We start from the raw sequence: 23,961 nt of genomic DNA on the forward strand, positions 1-23,961 counted from the left end.
AACATATGGTGAAGTCTTGCTCTCTGCTGTAAAGACGGCACCTTGTGGCTGCACCCCACGTGGTAGAAACAGGGGGGGCATTAATGCTGTACCTCACACGGTGGAAGAGCTGAGAAGAGGGAAAAAGTGGGGGGATGAACTCACCCCCCAAGCCCTTCCCATGGGCATTAATCTTATCCACAGGGGCTGTCTCGTGGCCAAATCACTTCCCCAGAATCCCATATTTTCAACCCCATCACCCTCGCAGTTAAAGTTGCAGCATATGAATTTTGAAGGGACACATACCTTCCAGCCATAGCAGTGGGTTATGCACTTATGTGCCTGCTCCTGTAACTATCCAACTTTGGGATCAAATTTCTTTCTTGTCTTTCTTTCTTTCCTTCTTCTTTTTTTTTTTTTTGTGGTTTTTGGCCGGGGCTGGGTTTGAACCCACCACCTCTGGCATATGGGACCGGCGCCCTACTCCTTGAGCCACAGGCGCCGCCCAACTTTTTTTTTTTTTTTTTGAGAGATCCATTCTGTGGTTATTTCCATAGCCACAGAGTGTGTACTATAGACTCTGTCTCACTTTGTTGCCTTCAGTAGAGTGCTGTGGTGTCACAGCTCACAGCAACCTCAAACTCTCGGGCTCAAGAGATTCTCTTGCCTCAGCCTCCCAAGTAGCTGGGATTACAGGCGCCCACCACAACGCCCAGGTATTTTTAGAGATGGGGGGTCTACCTCTGGCTCAGACTGGTCTCAAACCTGTGAGCTCAGGCAATCCACCCACCTTGGTCCCCCAAAGTGCTAGGATTACAGGCGTGAGCTACTGTGCCCAGCCTGGGGATCAAATTTCAACATAAGATTTGAAGGGGACAAACATGCAAACTGTATCAAGAAGGGTCCTTCACTCACTGGAATTTAATTTCTTGAGATTTTACTCCTTGCATTTCACAACACTTTGGTGCCTTTAAAATATGAATTTTTTAGTTTATCCCACCTTGGCCTCCCAGAGTGCTAGGATTACAGGCATGAACCACTGCACTCGGCCCAAATGTCTTTTCTTAAGAGAGGCTTTTCCCTGGTGTGTGTCATACCTTCTGGGGGGAAGACACGATTGCAAGAGGGACTTTACCTAACAGATGCAATCAGTGTAACCTGGCTTATTGCACCCTCAATGAATCCCCAACAATAAAAAAAAAAAGAGAGGCTTTTCCTGAACACATTATCGTGTGTGTTTCCTCCCAACCTCTCTGTTATATTTTCTTTATATTGTTTATGAGGATCTGAAATTATCTTAATTTACATTTTTTAGTTTATATTCTGGCTGCTGTCATGATAACATACGATTTTGTGATCTGTCCCATTCAGAATGGAATCCTTAGATCCATGCCCAACGCCCAGCACAAAGTATGCAGTAGTGCTAGCTCAGTGGGTAGGGCTCCGGCCACATACACAGAGGCTGGCGGGTTCGAACCCAGCCTGGGCCAGCTAAACAACAACAAAAATAGCTGGGCGCCTGTAGTCCCAGCTACTAGAGAGGCTGAGGCAAGAGAATCACTTAAGCCCAAGAGTTTGAGGTTGCTGTGAGCTGTGAAGCCATAGCACCTACTGAGGGTGACATAGTGAGACTCTGTCTCCAAAAAAAAAAAATATGCAGTAGTGGCTGTTGAATGAATGAAGAAACTAAATGTCAATGGGTGGATAAAGGATTAAGCCTGTGACTGGGGACTGTGCTAAGGGAAGGAGAAACCAGCAAAACTAATCAAGGTCAAGTGGGCTAATGTGACCCATTGAAAGCTGAAGTACCCGGGTGCAGTGGCTCATGCCTGTACTCCTAACACTTGGGGAGGCCAAGGTGGGTGGATTGCTTGAGCTCAGGAGTTCAAGACCTGCTTGATCTCGGGAGTTGGAGACCAGCCCGAGCAAGAGTGAAATCTCATCTCTACCAAAAATAGAAAAACGAGCTGGGCATCATGGCAGGTGCCTGTAGTCTCAGCTACTCAGGAGGCTGAGGCAAGAAGATCACTTGAGCCCAAGAGTTTGAGGTTACTGTGAGCTATGATGATGTCATGGCACTCTCTCCATGGCAACAGAGTGAGATTTTGTCTCAAAAAAGAAAAAAAAGCTAGAGTAATCTTAAATGTCCAGATGAAAAATACATTAATAACATCTGAGATCAAGAATTATTTTGCTGGACCTAACAATATCCTGGATGCTGAAGAAAAGACCAGTGAATTCAAAACCAATTTAAGGGAAATTACCCAAACTGAAGTACAGAGAGGAAAAGGAAGGAAAAAAACATGGAACAACTGTCTGAATGGTTCCAGACATTATCAAATAGTCTCACACAATTATAATTGGAACCCTTTAAGTAGATGTACTTTAAATGGGGAGCCACTCCCCCTATGTGGAGGATCACTCCAACATAGCTGTGGAAGTGTTATTCAGAGAGGCAAGTGCAGTTAAAGCCATCACTATAGTCATGGGTAACAGAGAGGGAGGTGCAGCCCACTATGTGGGAGGCCAGCCGGAGGAGTGCCAAGGGGACATGCTCAACCAAGCAAGTGGGGAGCTAAGAGCGAGAGGACTGGTGGGCAAGTGCTTTCAATGGGAGTCAAGGTGGAGCACATGAGCAAAAGGCATGAGGGGATTTTACAGGGGAATTGAGTGTCATCAGATCAAGGTCAGAGGAAACTTCCGGCAGGAGTTCACCTGGTCCCCTGGCTGGGCAGCGTGCTTATACTATTTGTGGGAATGCTGAGGCATCGTGAAAATATAAAGTTTGGCCAGGTGCAGTGGCTCACACCTGTAATCCTAGCTCTCTGGGAGGCTGAGGCACATGGATTGCTTGAGCTCAGAAGTATTGAGACCAGTCTGAGCAAGAGTGAGACTCTGTCTCTACTTAAAAAAGAAAAATTAGCTGGGTGCTGTGGTGGGCATCTGTAATCCCAGCTACTCAGGAGGCTGAGGCAGGGGGATTGCCTGAGCCCAAGAGATTGAGGTAGCTGTGAGCTATGATGCTGCGATACTCTAACCAGGGTGACAGAGTGAGACTTTGTCTCAAAAAAAAAAAAAAAGCTTACAAATTTGCAATACAGTAAAAGAGAGTCAGGACCAAACGTATACAATATTTGGAAGATATTATTGGCTGACATAATGGGGTCTCTCAGCTATAGTGTGCAATGTGGGGCACATGAAGATGTGTGTCACCTGGGTAGCTTTCCTGAGCCTTTGGGGATGGGCTCACCATGAATCCTCGGCTTCTATTGTCCTTTGTTGTCTATCTTTGAGTAACAAATTTGTTTTGCTTATCTTGTGTCTTTTGTCTCACCACACTCATGCAAGTGGATTGATACTGGTGCATGGTACTGGAGAGATGTTCAGAGTCCTCTCCTGGGGTTGGTATCGATGCACGATCAACCTGCTTTACAATAGCCCAGCGAAGTTGACATACACAATTAACCATCACAGCAGCCACAGAAAAAAAGACACCTGAACTTTGAAAGGAACAAGAAAAAAAAAACAGGAACAATGGAAACTAGGACATATGTGTAAGAGAATGATGTTTTCAAAATACTCAATGAAAATTTGGAATTCTAGCGGATCACTTGAGCTTAGGAGGTTGAGGTTGCTATGAGCTATGATGATACCACTGCATTCTACCCAGGGAGATAGAGTGAGACTCTGTCTCAAAAAAAAAAAAAAAAAAAAAAAAGCAATAGTCCCTGCCCTCACGGAGCCCACATTCCATCAGAAGGATTCTGAAGGGCTGTGCCTGTGGCTCAAGGAGTAGGGCGCCGGTCCCATATGCCGGAGGTGGCGGGTTCAAGCCTAGCCCTGGCAAAAAAAAAAGAAGGATTCTGAAAATACACAAGAAACCCAATAAGTGAAGAAAACGTGTATAGTGTGTTAGAAGGTGATGAGTGCTACAGGGCGGGAAAGGTGGAGCCGGTAATGGGGATGGATGGAGAAGGCCAGAGAGTGAACACGGGAGGTGGTTGTGGGTTAACTGGACTAGTTAAGGAGGCCTCACGGCCAACATTCTAACCTATCTCATTTGAGCTTTCCTTATCCAATTAATGTATATTGGAGAACATCTTCCCACAGAACACATCGTTTACCTTTCCATTCCTACCATATTGTATTGCTTTTTTATTTATACATAATAAATGTTCATATTTTCAAAAAAAAAAAGGAGGCCTCACGGGGAAGGCAACATTTGAGCAAAGACTCAGTGAAGGGAGCCATGCAGATATGTGGTCCCAAGAAGAGGAAAGAGCAAATGCAAAGGCCTTGAGGTAGGAGCTTGTGCTGCACCTGTGAGCAGCAGGGAGGCTGGTGTGGCTGGAACAAAAGGAACTGGGGGAGAGAGGGAGGAGGGGAGCTCAGAGAGGAGGCAGGGGCCAAGGTGAGGACTTCAGTTTTGCTGGGGAGAGGGGGGTGGCCAAGGGAAGGCTCTCAGACAGGCAGCCCCTGGGCTGACTTAGGTGTTGGCAGGTTCCTGCTGGCTGAGTGTGGGGAATAGACTGTGGGATCAGGAACAAGATGGGGGAGACTAGGGAGGAGGTTTTTGTGGGTGTCTAGGCATTAAAGCATGGAGGTTGAACCAGGGTGGGAGCAGAGGAAAAGGGAGAGATGGTTGCATTCTGGATATGACTTTAGATCCCAGAGCAAGGAGAGCGTGGCAATTTCCTAAAGAAGCGGAAGGCTCTATACCCAGGCCCAGGATGGCTGACCTGTCCAATGGACAATTGCGGGAGAGTAGCAGATGCAGGAGGCCTGGCTTCCAGCTTAGCCAGGTTGGGGGCTAGACCTTGCCCCCCACTTCTTGGCCCAGCCCCTGCCCCCATGCCTGACTTTAGGAGGAAACAGAAGCAAGTCCTTGCCTTCCCAGCCCCTTATTTCCATCTTCCCAGGGTTTAGAGGGCTGGGGTGACCTGCCCAGGAGGTGAAGGGCATTGCTGAGTCCACTATCTTATCAGGGAGACGCAAATATATACCAAAAGTCACGTCACAGTGAGTTCTTTCACTCTGCAAACACTCCCCGAGGCCAGCTCTGGCTGGCCCTGGGCTGGGTGATGCAGGACACTTGGTGGTGACTGAGGCCTTTTGGATCCCGCCCTCATGGATTTGGAGGAGAGATGAAATATCATCATTTTTTGCTTGCTGATCTGCCTGAGTTCTTCACAGATTCTGCTTCTTAGCCCTTTCTCGGATATATAGTTGGCAAGTATTTTCTCCCATTCTGTAGGTTGTCTATTTGCTCTGTTGATTATTTCTTTAGCTGTGCAGAAGCTTTTTAGTTTCATCAAATCCTATTTATTTATTTTTGTTGTTTCTGTAATTGCCATTGGGGTTTTGGTCGTAAATTCTTTGCCTAGGCTTGTACCTAGATGAGTTTTTCCTACCAAACTGTAACAGCTCAGAGTGGTCAGGGTTGTGATGAGAAATTACAGGTCAGACTGGTTGGGACTGGGATGGGGGAGCCCGGGGTCTATGGAAGCCCAGGGAAGGGCCCCGCCCAGATGGGTGGGTAGTCCAAGAAGGTTTCTTAGAGGAAGAGACGGTTGCTGTAATGGGAAAGAGGAGAGCAGTTGGCATAGCAAGGAGGCAGAGGAAAAGGAATATGCTAAGGTTCTGCAACAACGGTTTTGAAAAACAAAAGCTTAGAGTGGGCTGAATTCTGAAGTAGTAATTTTCAACCAATGTGCCACTGTGCATACTGGTGTGCCGTGAGAAGATCTTAGGTGTGCTGTGAACATTTTTAAAGATCATTGATTAGGCCAGGCACGGTGGCTCACACCTGAGGGAGGCCAAGGCTGGCGATGGCTTGAGCTCAGCTGAAATCAGCCTGAGCAAAAGCAAGACCCCCTATCTAAAAATAGCTGGGCATTGTGGCAGATGCTTAAAGTCCCAGCTACCCAGGAGGCTGAGGCAAGAGGAGAGGATCACTTAAACTCAAGAGTTTGAGGTTCTGTGAGCTATGATGTCACATTACTCAAGGGGGACTGAGTGAGACTTTTTCTCAAAGGACCATTAATTAAATTATTTTCATAGCACACTAAAAGTATATTCTGGTTTTTAATCTTTTTTTTTTTTTTTGGATCAACGTAATTTAAGTGTGCCACAGAAGTTTAAGTATAGGTTCAAGAATGCCATGAGATAAAAAAGTTTGAAAAATACTGTAATACTGTTCTATTTTCTGAGAAAATCTTACACTATATATTCTTTTCTTTACTCTTTTTTTGATCAACGTAATTTAAATGTGATGCGGAAGTTTAACTCTACAAAAATAAATAAAATAAATAATAAAACACTGACCATAAAAAAAAAAAAGAAGTTTAACTCTGGGTCCAAGTGTGCTGTGAGATAAAAAAGGTTGAAAAACGCTATTCTAGACTGTGTACAGACTCACATACCAAGCAAGATTTGGCATGATGCTCCGGGAAGGGGACACATCACCTGTGTATGAAACCTGCTTCTAATTATGAAGAAGCACCAACACATTCAAACTGACGGGCAATCTACAAAATAACTAACACTCTTCCCAAATGCCAGGGTCATGAAAGACAAGGAAAGATGAATTGTCACAGAATTGGAGAAGGCCAAGGAGAAATGAGAAGGCTCCTGGACTAGGAAAAGGACAATTAGTGGGAAAACTGGAGAAATTCAAATAAATACTCTAGATGAGTGATAGTGTCTTATTAATGTTAATATCCTGAATTTGGTCATTAGACTACGACCAAATAGTCTAGAATGTCTAGAGAACGTTAAAAAAATGCCCTTATTCATGGAAGACACATGCCTAAAGACTGGATAAACAAACATCCTGTCCCCAACTTACTCTCACATGATTCAGCAAAAAAATACTTTAAAAATCTCTCTGGTTGTCTATCCAGAAAGCACAAATGTAGCAAATCATTAAATTTCGGTGAAGGGTAGGCAGGTGTTCATTTTACTATCCCTGCAACTCCCAGGTTTAAAATATTTAAAATAAAAAGTTGAAAATTAGGCCAGGCGCGGTGGTTCACACCTGTAATCCCAGGACTCTGAGAGGCCCAGGCAGATGGATTGCTTGAGCTCAGGAGTTTCAGACCAGCCTGAGCAAGAGTGAGACCCCATCTCTACTAAAAATTAGCCGGGCGTGGTGGCAGGCACCTGTAGACCCAGCTACTTGGGAGGCTGAGGGAAGAGAATTGCTCAATCCCAAGAAAGTTTGAAGTTGCTGTGAACTATGATGACCCCATGGCACTCTACCCAGGGTAAAAGAATGAGGCTCTAAAAACAAAAAAAAAACTGAAAAATAAAATAAAATAATAAAATTAAGAAATGGGAAATAAGCTGAGAAGAAAGGAGGAAGAGACCAGAGAAAGACAGCCCTGTTTTGCAGAGTTCTGCACAGCATCTCTGGTCAACAGCATCTGCTTCCGGTATCTCTGACTCTGTCTGTGACTTTGCTTATAAGATTCCCTAATCTGTGCCGACATGACCCCTGCACCTGCTCCAGGCCCTGGATGCTTTGGGAATAGGGGACTGCTAACCAGGACCAATGGGCTTGAGACAAGACTGCAACTTCCTGAGGGCCTACCCTGAGCTCCTGGCTTGTTAGCGACTTTCCCAGCCATTGACAATCCTGCCCAACACGCCACCGTGTTTAAGGAGCATCTGCTGTGTGTCAGAGGTACAGTCTTCTGGGACTGCGCATCCAGCAGCAAACACAACCAAGTCCCACCTTCCTCTAATGGGGCAAGAGAGACACCAAATGAATGAAAATAAAATACCATGTCAGGTTGGAATAATGGGTGTGAATGAAGCGGGGTAAGGGAATGCAACATGATGGGGGTGCTGTATCAAAGGGGAGAGGCCTGGAGGAGGTAACATTTGAGCTGAGACCAGAAGGAGGTACAAGAGAGCCCCCAGGGTGTCCAAGGAAAAGGGCTCCAGGCAGAAAGCTGGAAGTGCCCGGCCCTGAAGCGAGAATGACCTTGGTCTACAGAAAATACAGCAAGAGGCCAATGCCCTTGCAACTACAGTAGAAACTGAGGCTGGGGCGGCACCTGTGGCTCAGTCGGTAAGGCGCCGGCCCCATATACCGAGGGTGGCGGGTTCAAACCCGGCCCCGGCTGAACTGCAACCAAAAAATAGCTGGGTGTTGTGGCGGGCGCCTGTCGTCCCAGCTACTCGGGAGGCTGAGGCAAGAGAATCGCTTAAGCCCAGGAGTTGGAGGTTGCTGTGAGCTGTGTGATGCCACGGCACTCTACCGAGGGCCATAAAGTGAGACTCTGTCTCTACAAAAAAAAAAAAAAAAAGAAACTGAGGCTGGAGAGGTGATCTGGGACACATCTTGCAGAAACGGTCATGCAGCTTATCCGGAGTAGGAAGGGAAGCCCTTGGAGGGCTATGATAGGAGTGACCCAGCTGTTTTACACACACCGCTTAGAGCTGAATGAAGCTCACGCAGTAGCGAGTGAGGGACCACTGCAAGGACAGCCGGGGTGACTGCAGCCGGCTGCCTCCTCTCTCAGAGTTTCCTGTAGCAGGGTTGGGGTGACCAGGAGGGCGGGTGCGGGGAGGAGCTCAGGCTGCCCAAGAACTTTGCCTTTCCCAGGTGACCTGCTCCCAAAGAAAAGGACATTGTCAAGGCGATTATCTTATCAGTTACACTCACTGCTGCCCCTGGAGACCCGTGCACCCCTTGAGGCCCCTTGAGGCCACAGCAGTGTATCCATATCAAGGAGCTCACCATTCCACCAGCCCAGCTCCTCCCTGCCGCCCACAGAGATCCCTGCCCCGGGGACTTGGAAGGGGGTCCCCAGATCTCCTGTCACCAAGCTCATGCCAGGACCCCTAGGCACATCCCACCTAACACCTTGATTTCCCCATTGTGGCACACTGGGGGTGGGGACAGGGGAAGGCTCTAGCCAGATTGTGGAGTGTCTCTGGAACCCCCCTTGAGCCTTTCTGAGCCTCAGTTTCCCTCTCTTCATAACAGAAATGATAGTGCTGCCTTCACAGGAGTTTATTGCAAGGACCCGTAAGGTCACACATGTATAGAACTCTCACATCTTTGGTGCTCCGGCTGTGAAGTTCACATGTGTTTGTTGTTGGTACCAAGGTACAGCCAGGCTGTATAGGTCAAGCCTGGACTGGCATCCTTCCCAACATTATGCCAAGTCCTTTCCCTGTCTGTGCCTCAGTTTCCTCATCTGTACAATGGAGGCTAATAAGAGAACAGAACTTTACAGGACTCTTGTGATAAGCTAATGAAACCATGCATTCAAGTAAAGCACCAGGAAAGACCCAGCCAGTGGTCCCTACTCAGTGACAGCCATGACAGTGACTTCTGTGAGCACCCTTCTCCCCCAGTTCACCTGCCACATGGCCTAATAGACAGCACTCTGCAGCTAACCTGCCTGGCCCTGAGTCCTGACTCGATCATGTCTCTCAGCTTGGGGATCATGGGCAAGCAACTTAACCCCTCGGTGCCTCAGTTTCCCCATCTGTAAAAGGAGTCCTTACCCAAAGGGTTGTTGTAAGGTTAAATAAATACACGAAAGCTTTTAGCACAATGCCTGGCACATAACAAGCATCCTATGTTTTCTCTTCTTGTCGTTACTATGGCCATTCCCAGGGATTCCCTGATCGAGGGTAGGTTGAGGTGGGCTCTAGGCAGGTTGGAACAGCCCAGTAGGGAATGTCTGAGCTGTTCAGGCATGGAGGTCACGCCAAGGAGCCCCATAATCAGCTGTAATCAGGCCAGTTCTGCTCCACCCCCACCCTCCCTGGGTATATCAGGGCCAGTCCAGACCCCAGGCTCTGTCTGGGCAAAGGAGGGCAGTGTCACCAGGCACCATGGGGAAGGCAGTGAGTGGGGTGCAGGTGTTGGGGGTTGGAAGGTGGGGTCAGGGATTCCAGTGGGATCTGAGACCTCCTTCCACCCTGTCCCCAGGAGAATTACGAGCTCTATTCCGTGGAGCTGGGTCCTGGTCCTGGTGGGGACATGGCAGCCAAGATGAAAAAGAAGAAGGCAGGTGGGGGGGGAGACAAGAAGAAGGAGAAGCTGGAGAACATGAAGAAGGAGATGGAGATCGTGAGCATCACGGGGGACGAGCTGGGGCAGGGGCTGGGACCCGGCACTAAGCAGTGGGTGGGGGCGGGGCCGGTGGGAGCCCAGAGCAAGTGCCCTGCCCCCATCCATGCAGAACGACCACCAGCTGTCAGTGGCAGAGCTGGAACAGAAATACCAGACCAGTGCCAGCAAGGTGAGCTGGGGCCTGGGCGGGGTGGGTGCAGAGAGGGGAGGTGGGGAAGGAGAAGAGAGAGGGAGAGAAGCAGATGAAAAGAGGCAGAAAGACAGAGAGAGGCAGAGGGAGGTAAGGGAGAGAGAAACAGAGAAGGGTGAAGGAAGAGGGGAGAAACAAAGGAGGGAGGGCAGGGGAGCCAGAATCGAGAGACAAAACAGAGAAAGGAAGAGGAGCAGACAGATGGAAAGGGGAGCTGGGACAGAGGGGCTAGCCCCAGTGAGAGGAAAGTCCTGCAGCCCCTGCCCTGATGCCACCCCTTTGTTCCCCAGGGCCTGTCTGCAAGCCTGGCAGCTGAGCTGCTGCTGCGGGATGGGCCCAACGCACTGCGGCCTCCGCGGGGCACCCCCGAGTACGTCAAGTTTGCGCGGCAGCTGGCAGGAGGTCTGCAGTGCCTCATGTGGGTGGCTGCTGCCATCTGCCTCATTGCCTTTGCCATCCAGGCCAGTGAGGGTGACCTCACCACTGATGACAATGTGAGTGGCAGACATGGGTCGGGGGACCTGGCGGACAGAGAACATTGAGTATGGGACTCAGGACAAAAGGGACATAGCATGGGGGGTCTAGAGACATAGAAACTCAGTCTCAAGATATGCATCATGGGGGACACTGGCATATGGGACAGACCCCAGGACACAGGTCACAGGGAGCACAGGGACATTGAGGATACATCTCGAATATGGGGCACATAGGTGGAGATACAGAGACATGGAAATACAGCATATAAGGTATGGGACTTGGGAAACAGAGGGCATTAGGACACAGGACAGGCCAAGGACACAGGGGACATTGGAACTCAGACGTTGGATACCAGGACATAGGAAACAAGGACAAAGCACTCAGGGCACAACACATAGATATAAGACATTAGATATACAAACACGGAAAGAGGAAGTGGAGATGAGGAAAGGGACATTGGGAACATGACAGGGGCAGAACAAGGGACATGGGAACTTAGGAACATGTGCTATTGGACAGGGGCTTTATGAGTCAGAACATGTGACCCAGGATGGGGACTCAGAGCTATAGAGACACGGGGAGACACTGGACACAGGGACTAGGAATTTGGAACATGGAGCCACCGATGATGGAGGACACAGAACGGGAAGTGTGAGGTCTGCTGCCCACAGCAGGGAGCTGGAGACACAAGAGCACAGGAACTAGTGGACAAAGGGGACTCAGAGCATGGCACATGGGTTGTGGAAAACACGGAACATGGAATGTGAGCATGGGGAATAAAGGCCCTGAGAACACAAGGACATGTAGGATGGAGGACGTGGGGAACACATGACTTGGGGGACACAGGAAAAGGGAGCGCATAAGACCAAAGTACATTGTGACAAGGGGCACAAGACACAGGAGACTGAGGAGTCAGGAGCTAGAGGACAGGGGCTAGATTCCGGGACCCAAAACGCTGTGAATACATGACAGGTGAATGTAGGTTATGAAGAACCCGGGCACAGGGGCCACAGGGCCACAGGGCAGGAGGCTTCCTGGTGGATGTGGAAAACCACAGAAGTGACCCCAACAACACCAGGGGCCAGGAAGCAGACAGGTGATCTCAGACAGGCAGCTCCCAGCCCCTTCACATAACCCCAGCCTCCCCTTCTCCAAGCTGTACCTGGCGCTGGCCCTCATTGCCGTGGTTGTGGTCACCGGCTGCTTTGGCTACTATCAGGAGTTCAAGAGCACCAACATCATTGCCAGCTTCAAGAACCTCGTGCCCCAGGTGAGTTCCCAGCCTGCAGTCCCTGCAGATTCCAGAGACCCAAACCCTCCCAGGCAGGCTCCTCCCATCATTTCCCACCTGGTCCTCACCTGTAGGCTCCCTCTCTTCCCAAAGGTCCCTAACTCTCCCCACCTGTCACCTCCACACATCCTCATTACACTCAGCACCTCAACTCTGGTGCTCCTGCCCCACAGCAAGCAACCGTGATCCGAGATGGGGACAAGTTCCAGATCAACGCAGATCAGCTTGTGGTGGGTGACCTGGTGGAGATGAAAGGCGGGGACCGTGTGCCAGCCGATATCCGCATCCTGGCTGCCCAGGGCTGCAAAGTGGACAACTCCTCGCTGACTGGAGAGTCTGAGCCACAGACCCGCTCACCTGAGTGTACACATGAGAGCCCACTGGAGACCCGCAACATCGCCTTCTTCTCCACCATGTGCCTCGAGGGTCGGTGAAGCCCCTGCCTGCCCACCCCCATAGCCACACCCCCTCTGCACTTCCCACGGCCACCTCCACTGGTCCCATCTCTGCTATGTTCTTGGACACAGCACCTCCCCCCTTTTGACTACCACCTGTCCAGGGCACCTGCCTCTCTGTCTCCCACTATTGCTACCCTCTTCCCAGGTCAACTGCCCCATTGTCTGGAGTGACTTCCCCTCCTCAAGTTCACGCACACCCTCACTGCTGCCCACCCAGCCCTGAGTCACCATCTTGGCCCCACTGCAGGCACAGCACAGGGCCTGGTGGTGAACACGGGTGATCGCACCATCATCGGGCGCATCGCATCATTGGCATCGGGAGTGGAAAATGAGAAGACACCCATCGCCATTGAGATTGAACATTTTGTGGACATCATCGCGGGCCTGGCCATCCTCTTTGGTGCCACATTTTTTGTGGTGGCCATGTGCATTGGCTACACCTTCCTGCGGGCCATGGTCTTCTTCATGGCCATTGTGGTGGCCTATGTGCCTGAGGGGCTACTGGCCACTGTCACAGTGAGTGGGGGCAGGTGGGAGTGCAGGGAGCTGAGAGGCCTGTCCGTCTGTGTGCTCATTCACTGGGACTTCCACCCATTGTCTCCCTACCTGCCCATTTACCCCCTCATCTCCCCATCCACCACTTACCTTCCCACCCATCCATCCATCCATTCAGCATCCACCGAGACTACTCTGGGCCATGCCCATGTCACACACCGGAGGCTCAGAGATGGAGAGGCAGGGTCCTTGGCTGGAGGAGGCTGAGGTCTACTGTGGGCAGCCAGCCCTTAACCAGGCCTTCAACAGCCAGCAGCCGGCCCAAGACCGGCTCCAGAGAAGGCTCAGGGAATGTTCCCTTTTTTTTTAGAGACTGTCACTTTGTCACCCTTGATAGAGTGCTGTGGTGTCATAGCTCACAGCAACCTCCAGCCCCTGGGCTTAAGCGATTCTCTTGTCTCAGCCTCCCGACAGCGTCCTGCAGCCTGGACGCTTGGTCTCCAGGGCAGACGTTTGACCAGTCCTCGGAGACTTGGTGGGCGCTGTGCCGCGTTCTCACCCTGTGCAACCGTGCCGCCTTCAAGTCTGGCCAGGACGCGGGACTACAGGTGCCTGGCACAACGCCTGGCTATTTTTTTTTTCTTTTTTTGAGACAGAGCCTCAAGCTGTCGCCCTGGGTAGAGTGCCATGGCATCACAGCTCACAGCAACCTCCAACTCCTAGGCTCAAGCGAGTCTCCTGTCTCCATCTCCCAAGTAGCTGGGACTACAGGCACCTGCCACAATGCCTGGCTATTTTTTGGTTGCAGCCGTCATTGTTGTTTGGCGGGCCGGGCTGAATTTGAACCCGCCAGCTTAGGTGTATGTGGCTGGCACCTTAGCCGCTTGAGCCACAGGCGCTGAGCCAACACCTGGCTGTTTTTTGTTGCAGTTTGGCTGGGGCCTGGTCTGGGCCGGGTTCCAACCCACCACCCTCGGTATATGGGGCCGGTGCCCTACTCACAGAGCCACCAGGCGCCTCCCGGAATGTTTGTTCTCATTTCAGTTATGCAAAGAGAATTTACAGAACCTCTGGGACAGCACAAAGAGGGGCCTGGCTGTACGTATCTGGGCAGATAGGAAAATAGGAGAAGGTGTCTTAAGCAGAAAGTTCAGGCTGAACACAAGTTTGGTGGCAAGAAAAAGCCTGTGTTGTTATCGTTTTGTTTGTTTTGATTTTTTGGAGGAGATGTGGCATACACAGCACTATGTCTGGGGTAAAGGATTCCCCAGTGCTGTGAGAGGAGGGAATTGGGACAGGAAGCAAGGATTGGTCCCCAGCCTGTGTTTCTCACCCTTCCCAGGTCTGCCTGTCCTTGACGGCCAAGCGGCTGGCCAGTAAGAATTGTGTCGTCAAGAACCTGGAAGCAGTGGAGACACTGGGCTCTACCTCGGTGATCTGCTCAGACAAGACAGGGACCCTCACTCAGAACCGCATGACTGTGTCCCATCTGTGGTTTGACAACCACATTCATTCAGCTGACACTACGGAGGACCAGTCAGGTGTGGGAGGGGACAGGCCGGGTCTGGTAGGCGGTGGAGACGTGAAGGGAGCCTGAGGAAGGCTTTGCATTAGTGGGGAGTGGGCGGTGTCCTGGGTTCTGGGAGGGAGCTCAGCTCAAGGTCTGTGGAGCTCCCTCGGCTGCAGCCTGGACGCTTCGTCTCCAGGGCAGACGTTTGACCAGTCCTCGGAGACTTGGCGGGCGCTGTGCCGCGTTCTCACCCTGTGCAACCGTGCCGCCTTCAAGTCTGGCCAGGACGCAGTGCCGGTGCCCAAGGTGAGAGCCCGGGGTACCCCAGGAGATCCCGGAAACCTCCTGCAGTCGGGTTCGCCCTTGACACCTGTCCCCGCTCCCAGCGCATAGTGATCGGAGACGCATCCGAGACGGCGCTGCTCAAGTTCTCGGAGCTGACGCTGGGCAATGCCATGGGCTACCGCGACCGCTTCCCTAAAGTCTGCGAGATACCCTTCAACTCCACCAACAAATTCCAGGTGTGCAGCCGGCAGCTGCCAGCCCCACCCACGGAAGAACCCTGCCCCCACCACAGGCCCCACCCACATTCGGGGCGGGCCTAAGGTGGTGCTATCCCCCTTCCGGTCTCCACAAGTCCCACTCCACCTATGGCCAGGTCACGCCCACATCCAAGCCCCACCCACAGCCATCCGCGGTCCGGCTCGCCGCGGACTCTCGGTCGTAGTCCCTTGGTGCGTAGTAGTACGCTAAATAAATCCCGCTCCCAGCCCAACACCGCAGTCCCTGCGCCCGGGACCCTAACTACGCGCCTAGCCACACCCAACCCTTAGTCACTACCAAAGACCTGCCCAGCACACCAGCCCGCTCTCTCACCCCCACCTTTCCCTCCCCGGTGCCCCGTCCCTCCCTAAGCCCCGCCTCTCCGTTTGTGGTCCCGCCCACAGCTGTCCATCCACAAGCTGGAGGACCCGAGGGACCTGCGGCACCTGCTGGTGATGAAGGGCGCCCCCGAGCGCGTGCTGGAGCGCTGCAGCTCCATCCTCATCAAGGGCCAGGAGCTGCCGCTGGACGAGCAGTGGCGCGAGGCCTTCCAGACTGCCTACCTCAGCCTGGGAGGCCTGGGCGAACGCGTGCTTGGTGAGGGAAGGAGATAAATCAGCGTGCGAGGAGGAGAACACAGACCCTGCCCAGCCTTCCCGGCTGACAGCCGATCTACCCTAGTCCACACACTCACCCTTGACTCCTGACTCAATTCCTACTTTGACCCAAGTCCCTTCCCACTTGTCCTTACCTGGACCTTTCCCATTCTGACCCCACCCGTGGTCCTTTAACTTGTCCAGTGCTTGCCCCAACTGATGATTTGCTTTTGCTGTGACCTCCACTTTTCAGTGTCCTCGTGACTCTTTGACCTTTTCCACTCCCTGCCTCAACTCAAGAGTTTCCCCAATTCTTTTTTTTTTTGAGACAGAGTTTCACTATGTCTCCCTCGGTAGAGTGCTGTAGTGTCACAGCTCACAGAAACCTCAAACTCTTGGGCTTAAGTGAGTCTCTTGCCTCAGCCTCCCAAGTAGCTGGGACTACAGGCGCCCATCACAACACCTGGCTATTTTTTGGTTATAGTTGTCATTGTTGTTCGGCAGGCCTGGGTTGGATTCGAACCTGCCAGCTCTGGTGTATGTGGCTGGCTCCCTAGCTGATGAGCTATAGGCGCCGAGTCAGTTTCCCCAATTCTTATCCTGACCTCTGACCACCTTGCCTCCAATTTTTGTCCTGACCCTGTATATTTCCCTAATCTCTGGAAAGCAGATCTGTGGTCCAATTCTGGATCTTTTACTTTACTTGCTATGTGACCTATTATGTGACTTCCTCCACCAAGAAATGTCCCCTTTCTAAGCCTTGGTTTCCTCATCTGCAATACAGGTTGGAGCCTCATGGGGCGTTTGTGAGGATGGAGTCAGATAATGTGGATGAATGGCTCAGAGCAGGGTCAGGCATGCATAGGTGCTTGGTGCAAGGGGCCTGGTTATTTTCATTTCCAGGCCCTGCTAGGGGAGGGAGGGTCTGCCAGGACTCCTTTCCGACTTCCCTGTTTCTGGTCAGGCTTCTGCCAGCTCTACCTGAATGAGAAGGACTACCCACCTGGCTATGCCTTCGACGTGGAGGCCATGAACTTTCCATCTAGTGGGCTCTGTTTTGCGGGACTTGTGTCCATGATTGACCCACCCCGGGCCACGGTCCCTGATGCTGTGCTCAAGTGCCGCACAGCAGGCATCCGGGTATGCCACTGGGGAGAGCACTGGGGCGGGGGTTGAGGACAGAGGAAAGGACTGGGGGATGAGGAACCTTGTGAAAAACTCACCTGAAACTGGCTTGAACCAAAATATATTGATTGGTTCATGATACTAAATAATTCTGGGGAATGAAGCTTCATTTCGTCCAGGAGCTCCGTGTCATTAGGAATTTGCCTTTCTCAATGTCTCAGCTCTGCTTCTCTCTCTCTACTGGCTTTATTCTCAAGCAGTCTGTCCATCTGGATGGGCAGGAATGACACACATCTGCCCCAGTAGCCCTCATGGCTCCCCCCTGTCTAGCCACCACACAGAAAGAGAGTATCTCTTTTGCAGTAGCACCAGACCGGGTCCCATATTCATTCCCAAACCAGTTGCTGTGGCTGGGGGATGAGATACCTTGATTGGTCAGATCTGGGCTTAATTGGCCAGGGACTTTCCTTTAACCAATGGCCTTGGGCAGAAGGGTGGTTCCTCAAAAACAAAACAAGGGTGGGAGCTCATGCTGAGCAAGTGATGCCCCAGCCTTTCCTGTGGTCTCTGAAGCCCTGTGAAATCTGGGCTTTGTAACCTTTCTCTGCTTGTTCTTAGCCCACTGCCCTTTGTTCATGCCCATTTGGTCATGCAAGACCCTTGCTGTTCCTCCAACATTTCAGGCTTGTTCTCATCTCAGAACTTTTGCACAGGCTGTTCTCTCTGCCAGGAACACCTTTCCCCCAGATGTCCATGTGGCCAACTCTCACACTTTCAGGTCTCTGTTCAAATGTCACGTCAATGAGGCCTTCTCTGGGCACACTTGAAATCAAGCCACCACTTCCTCCTCCAAGCTTACTATTTTTCTCCTTTTAATGTGCTATATAATTCATTTCTTTATTTTGTCTCCCTACTAGAATGTCAGCTCCACAAAGACAGGGATCTTTGTTTTGTCCCAGCTGCATCCCAGGCATATATATAGCTAGCGATCACATGTGGTTGAATAAGTGAACAAGTTTATTAGCAGACATGTACCAGGGAGGTCAGGGTTTTAGGCTGAACGGAAGGGGTCAAGGTTCTGCTGGTTCCCCCTACAGGTGATCATGGTGACGGGTGACCACCCCATCACAGCCAAGGCCATCGCAGCCAGCGTGGGCATCATCTCAGAAGGCAGCGAAACAGTGGAGGACATAGCTGCCCGCCTCTGTGTGCCTGTGGAGCAGGTTAATCGGAAGTAAGCTCCCCTCAGCCCTCCCCAGGGTTCTACCCACAGCCTCCACAGACTGAGGCTGCAGTGAGGTCCTCCCACCTCCCTCACCAGGGATGCCCGTGCCTGTGTGATCAATGGCATGCAGCTGAAGGACATGGAAACATCAGAGCTGGTGGAGGCACTGCGCACCCACCCTGAGATGGTGTTTGCTCGCACCAGTCCCCAGCAGAAGCTGGTCATTGTGGAGAGCTGCCAGCGACTGGTGAGACCCCGCTGATGGGGGGCAGATGTGCTGGGCTGGCCTCTTGCTGACTGTCCATCTGTCTGCCTCCACTGCCTGCAGGGTGCAATTGTGGCTGTCACAGGGGATGGTGTGAATGACTCCCCAGCCCTGAAGAAGGCAGACATCGGAGTAGCCATGGGCATTGCTGGCTCAGATGCTGCCAAAAATGCAGCCGACATGATCCTGCTGGATGACAACTTCGCCTCCATTGTGACAGGAGTGGAGCAGGGTCCGGGCCAGGCCAGGGAAGGGGCAGGCAGTGTGGGCACAGGAGGACATGGCTGTGAGGAGGCTGAGGTGCCTGCTGTACCCCCACAGGCAGACTCATCTTTGACAACCTGAAGAAGTCCATTGCCTACACACTGACCAAGAACATCCCTGAACTGACACCCTACCTCATTTACATCACCGTCAGTGTGCCCCTGCCACTCGGCTGCATCACCATCCTCTTCATAGAGCTCTGCACAGACATCGTGAGTCCCCAGCCCCAGAACCCCGCCCACATGCCCACCGACTGGCAGGATGGGCGGAGGCTGCCACATACATTCCTGGGCATAGAGTGACACACACAAGACATATACATACAACAGCCAGCCAGAAGTGGGCACACAGGTGGGCAGGCAGACAGACCTACAGACAGGCACATACAGGGAGATGCTCAGGTGGGTGTGGCCAGACCCATGGACACACAGGGACTGAGTGTGGATACTGAGACAAACAGAGATATTAACAGACACAGATACTGAGGCCAAACTTGGATCATAGACAGCCCTAAACAGACATGGGCAAATTAACACCCTCTGATAGACTCCAAGGTAGACAGACGGGGAAGAGCCACAAATACAGCTATGAATTCAGCCAGATGTGTGGCTGTGGTGACAGATTATTCAAGACACTTACATAGCACTTGCTCTGGGGCAGGCACATGTTAATTTACTTAATTTTGTCCTCACACCTGTGATATGGGTTTAATATTATCAATCCCATTTTACTGATGGGCTCACTGAGCACAGGCAGGTTGAGTGGCTTGCCCCAAGTCATGCGGCAAATAAGTGGCATGGCTCTGATTTGGCCCAGGCAGTCAGGTGCCCCAGAGCCTGTGCTTTCAATCAGCATGATCTGCTGTCACCCTGTAGTCACAAACAGAGGGGGGCTGACATGGGGAACCAGAGAGAGACAGAGACACAGAAACAGAGTCATAGAGAAAGAGACTGGAGACAGAGATAAAGAAACAAAGGGAGAGAGAGGGAAAGAGAGAGAGAAAGAACCAGACCAAGACCAGAGTGCCCCAGAGACCATGGTATAAAAATACAGAGGAGGAGGAGAAGGGAGGCAGGGAGCCAGTGAGCGAGCGAACACGGTAGTGGAGATAAAAGCAGACATTCTTATGAAGATGGACACTGGGATGCATGTGGCCCAGACTTGCCAACCCTCTGACAGGGACCCGCTGGACCCAGACTGTCCAGGCAGGTATGGTTGTGTGGTCACTTCAGGTCCTTCCCCCTCACCTCAGTCCTTTTCCTGCCCGTAGCTGGGGGGAAAGGGAATCCTGAATGTAGGGAACAGGGGCCCAGGCAAACCTTCATTCCCGGTCAGTTTCCATCTGTGTCCCTGGCGTATGAGAAGGCCGAGAGTGACATCATGCACCTGCGTCCACGGAATCCGAAGCGTGATAGATTGGTCAATGAGCCCCTGGCTGCCTACTCCTACTTCCAGATAGGTGAGTGCCCCCAGGGCCAGGGAGACTGGTTGCTGCGGGGTCTTCAGGGGGGGCTGCTCATCTGCCTTGGGGGTCCCTGACTTGGGCTCTGGCTGGCTCTGGATCTCGGTGTCTGCATTTGATCCTGTGTCTCTTTTGTTTTCTGTGTCCCTCTCTGTGATGGTCTCTCTGGTCCCTGTGTCCCTGCTTTGTCTCTGGCCTTGTTCTCCATGACCTCGCCTCTAGGTCATTGCCTATTTCCATCCTTTTTGAAGTGTGTCTGTGTCTCTTCTGCATCTGGACCCATCTCTGACTTTGTGTCTCTATCTCCCTACGTCTCTGTCCCTCCCTGTGTCTCCTTGCCTCTCCCCAGGTGCCATCCAGTCATTTGCTGGCTTCACTGACTACTTCACTGCCATGGCCCAGGAGGGCTGGTTCCCACTGCTGTGTGTGGGGCTGCGGCCGCAGTGGGAGGACCACCACCTACAAGATCTGCAGGACAGCTATGGCCAGGAGTGGGTGAGCCCCTGCCCCATGCTGTGCCACCCATGGCTCCCTCTTTCCCGTGCCACCTATCTCATATGACCTACTGATTCTTCAACATTTGAGTTCAGCCAAAGTACCCGACACTCAGACTCTCTGCCAATTCTGGGGGAAGGGCCTTTCCCACCACTGTGTCTAGTTCTAAACTCTGGCTTCTGATGATCACAGCTGCAGACAGGTTCTTTCCTTGCCCTGACGGGACACATCTCTCGGGCGTGGAACCAGCCCCTACTCTGTTATTTTCCCTGTGTCACTCACACAGAATGTTGCACATGTGCCCATTTTCATGGAGATTTGGGGCACAGTGAGGCTAGCTCTGGCTAGCAGGTATGCTAGATTGCCCTGTAGTTATAGATCAGGATATTCATCTTAAATCTTTACCCTCATGGTTAAGATTATAAACCTTACAGCCAGACTGCCTGGATTTGTGGTCTGGCACTGTGTGACCTGGGGCAAGTTGCTGTGCCTCTCTGTGTCTGCTTTCTCACCTGTTAAGTGGGAAGAATATAAATATCTACCTAGGTAGTTTTTGTAGCTTGTTCCCAGACCAGCAGCATTAATCACCTGAGAACTTGTTTGAAATGCAAGTTCCCAAGCCCTATCCCAGAAAGTCTAGAGGGAGGCCTGGAAGTGTTTTAACCAGCCCTTGCTGGGATCCTGATGCATACTAAAGTTTGAGCACCACTGATTACCTCACAGTGTTCTTGGGAGAATTCCATCTAGTCCCCAAATAACACAGGTGAACCCTTTTATACCAGGAGCATACCTAGTGCTCCCTACACGGCTGATATTAAAATCAGTTGTGAAGAAATGGGCTGCAGAGTGCCTGCCCCCTCATTTTTGCCATCTGCCCGGCCCCTGGAGTCATTGACCTATGCAAATCCTGCCCAGAATTCCAATTCCCTTTTCCCAGGTCCTTCTTTTGGGTGCCCAGGAAATCTACACCCCTCCTTTTGTTATGAAAGCTGTCTGGCCTGGCCTACAGTTTGCTCAGGCCTGTCAGCCAAGCTCTGCCAGGCTGAGGTTTCTGGGTCTCACACTCTGGGGTCCCACAAACCTGGCAGATCCTGTCTCCTCTCCCCCATACCTTAGCCTCTGATGCAAAAGAAAGAACATTTCGGGGGTTGTGGCCGGCTGGCTGCAGAGGCTCTCCGTCTAGACTCAGTCTACTTTTGTTCCCTCCCGACCGCAGACATTTGGGCAGCGCCTGTACCAGCAGTACACCTGCTACACCGTGTTCTTCATCAGCATCGAGATGTGCCAGATAGCCGACGTCCTCATCCGCAAGACGCGCCGCCTCTCTGCCTTCCAGCAGGGCTTCTTCAGGTGTCCTCAGCCAGCCCAGTCCTGCTCCACCCTGCCTTCCAAGCCCTGATCCCAGTACTACAACCACCACATTCCAGTGTCGAATATACTGGTTCCAAATGCTTACATACAGCACCTTTCCTTTCTCTTCCTGGGCCACTCCAGGGTTAGGTGTTTAGAACATCTTGCTGATGATACCTAGCCTAATACCCTGATTTCCATCTGGTTCCCAACTCTTGATGGCCTTATCTTCATCCCAAGCCTACCAATCTGAGCCTGTCCTATCCCCCCCCGCCCCCCCCCAGGAATAAGATCCTGGTGATTGCCATCGTGTTCCAGGTCTGCATCGGCTGCTTCCTATGCTACTGCCCGGGAATGCCCAACATCTTCAACTTTATGCCTATTAGGTGAGGGGTTGTGAGATGCGAGCACAGCAGTGGGACACTGACCTGGGGAATAGCCTTCACCTTGCCACCTCACTTTGTGCCTTCAGATTCCAGTGGTGGCTGGTCCCCATGCCCTTTGGCCTCCTCATCTTTGTCTATGATGAGATCCGGAAACTTGGAGTTCGCTGTTGCCCAGGGAGTGAGTATGGAGACTGACTGGGGGTGGGGGGGTTGAAACATTTTCAGGGCAGCTGCAGTAAACTTTGATCCTCAATACTTGACCTCCAAGCCCTTGACCCTCCACATCAAACTGCCACTGAATTCCCCCTGCTCCAGCACTGAGTCTCCTTCCTCTCTTGCCCAGGCTGGTGGGACCAGGAACTCTACTACTAGAGGAACAGCTGCCTTCAACCGTCTCTGCATCCATCACAGCCAGGTGGGGGCGTGGCTCATGGGACCCTCTGGACAGCAACCAAAACATATGCACAATCAAGAGTCCTAGCCCCACTGGTGTCCATATCTCTAGCCCATGGCTTCCCAGCTTTGCAGGGACCCACTCCTCTTCCCTATCCCCAAGGTCTCTACTATGTTGGAGAAGTCCCTGGGCACAGTCCTCTGAGTTGGCCTTGACAAACCCCCATCTGAAGTGCTGAGGCTTTAATACACGAAATGGTAGCTCCTGGTAGTGTGTCTGTCCTTAGGACTCCAGCCCAGGCAAGAGGCTGCCTGGGGGCTCTTCACTAAAAAACGCCCTTCTGTTCTGCACAATAGTAATAAAGCCAGCTCACACTGACTATGCCTTTATTTGGTGCCAGGCACTGTCTTAAGCAGTTCTCATTAGCACCTTTGATCCCGCAGGGATCTCCTACAAGCCCACAGAATAGGGGCTGTTTGTCCAGGGCTTGTCTCTAGGGTAGAATACAGCCTGGCATATAGTATAGGGACCCGATAAACCTTCCTTGGAGAAAATGATTCCAATTTCCTGGTCTAGGATTACAGCACTTATAGGCAAGCTGGATGTGACCACCAGTGTGAGTGCCTTTAACTGCTCTACTACACCGACTGCCACCTCTGGGCTTTCTCTGTTCTTAGCACCCGTTCTCCTTCCTGCAGGCTGTGTGACACAAGAGGGCCCAAGTCTCTTTCACATCAAGTGTCCCCTATCCACACCCTTCATAGGTGTCGCCACTGATTCTATTTGTTCACTTATTTGTCCTGGCAATGGTCAGTCTCTGTCCCCTACTCATCCCTCCTGATCTGAAAAATTAAATCCTCCAACTGCTAAAAACTCCCCTACCCGCTCCTTTTCCCAGTCCCCTTTGTCTGCTTCTCTGTGCCCCTTTTTATTTTCAGCATCAGTGATACCACATTGGATCTCTTCCCCATTCTGGAGTTTCTCTGGTTGGGCCCTGGCTTCTTCTTCCTCTTCACCAAAGCTCCCTAAGCCCCTGGTGGCTTTATTTTTCTCTGCAGTGATGCTCCCATCTGTCTTCAGCCTCCCCCAGTGGATCTAAGGCAGCGGTTCTCAACCTGTGTGTCGTGACCCCTTTGTAACAATGAAAATACATCCCGCATTATCAGATATTTACATTACAATTCATAACAGTAGCAAAATTACAGTTAACAATGAAAATAATTTTATGGGTTGGGGGTCACCACAACATGAGGAACTGTATTAAAGGGTCACGGCATTAGGAAAGTTCAGAACCACTGGTCTAGGGTGACTCCTACTGGTCTCTGCATCACCCCCTCAAACCTGCTCCCCTTCACAGCCC

The 23,961-nt window shown here is 51.6% G+C and overlaps 1 protein-coding gene across 1 annotated transcript; it reads left to right on the forward strand.

Moving 5' to 3' along the window:
- The first annotated feature begins 9,834 nt into the window (after positions 1–9,834).
- Positions 9,835–23,155, forward strand: ATP4A (ATPase H+/K+ transporting subunit alpha). The gene is made up of 22 exons (XM_053606289.1): positions 9,835–9,846; positions 9,932–10,072; positions 10,185–10,244; positions 10,556–10,759; positions 11,899–12,012; positions 12,207–12,459; positions 12,739–13,007; positions 14,329–14,527; positions 14,693–14,802; positions 14,883–15,017; positions 15,444–15,636; positions 16,600–16,775; positions 17,858–17,994; positions 18,082–18,232; positions 18,314–18,482; positions 18,572–18,726; positions 19,850–19,973; positions 20,326–20,471; positions 21,688–21,821; positions 22,106–22,207; positions 22,294–22,385; positions 22,551–23,155. Exons 1-22 carry the CDS (start codon positions 9,835–9,837, stop codon positions 22,577–22,579), a joined length of 3,105 nt encoding a protein of 1,034 aa, XP_053462264.1. The 3' UTR covers positions 22,580–23,155.
- Positions 23,156–23,961: the final 806 nt, after the last annotated feature.

The sequence above is a fragment of the Nycticebus coucang genome, chromosome 10 (genome assembly GCF_027406575.1).
Source record: "Nycticebus coucang isolate mNycCou1 chromosome 10, mNycCou1.pri, whole genome shotgun sequence".
Classification (NCBI taxonomy): Eukaryota; Metazoa; Chordata; class Mammalia; order Primates; family Lorisidae; genus Nycticebus; species Nycticebus coucang.

Coding starts and splice junctions, on each gene's coding strand:
- ATP4A (XM_053606289.1), top strand. Junction 12,013..12,206: donor TCAAGAACCTCGTGCCCCAG/GTGAGTTCCCAG, acceptor CCTGCCCCACAG/CAAGCAACCGTGATCCGAGA. Junction 18,233..18,313: donor TGGAGAGCTGCCAGCGACTG/GTGAGACCCCGC, acceptor CACTGCCTGCAG/GGTGCAATTGTGGCTGTCAC.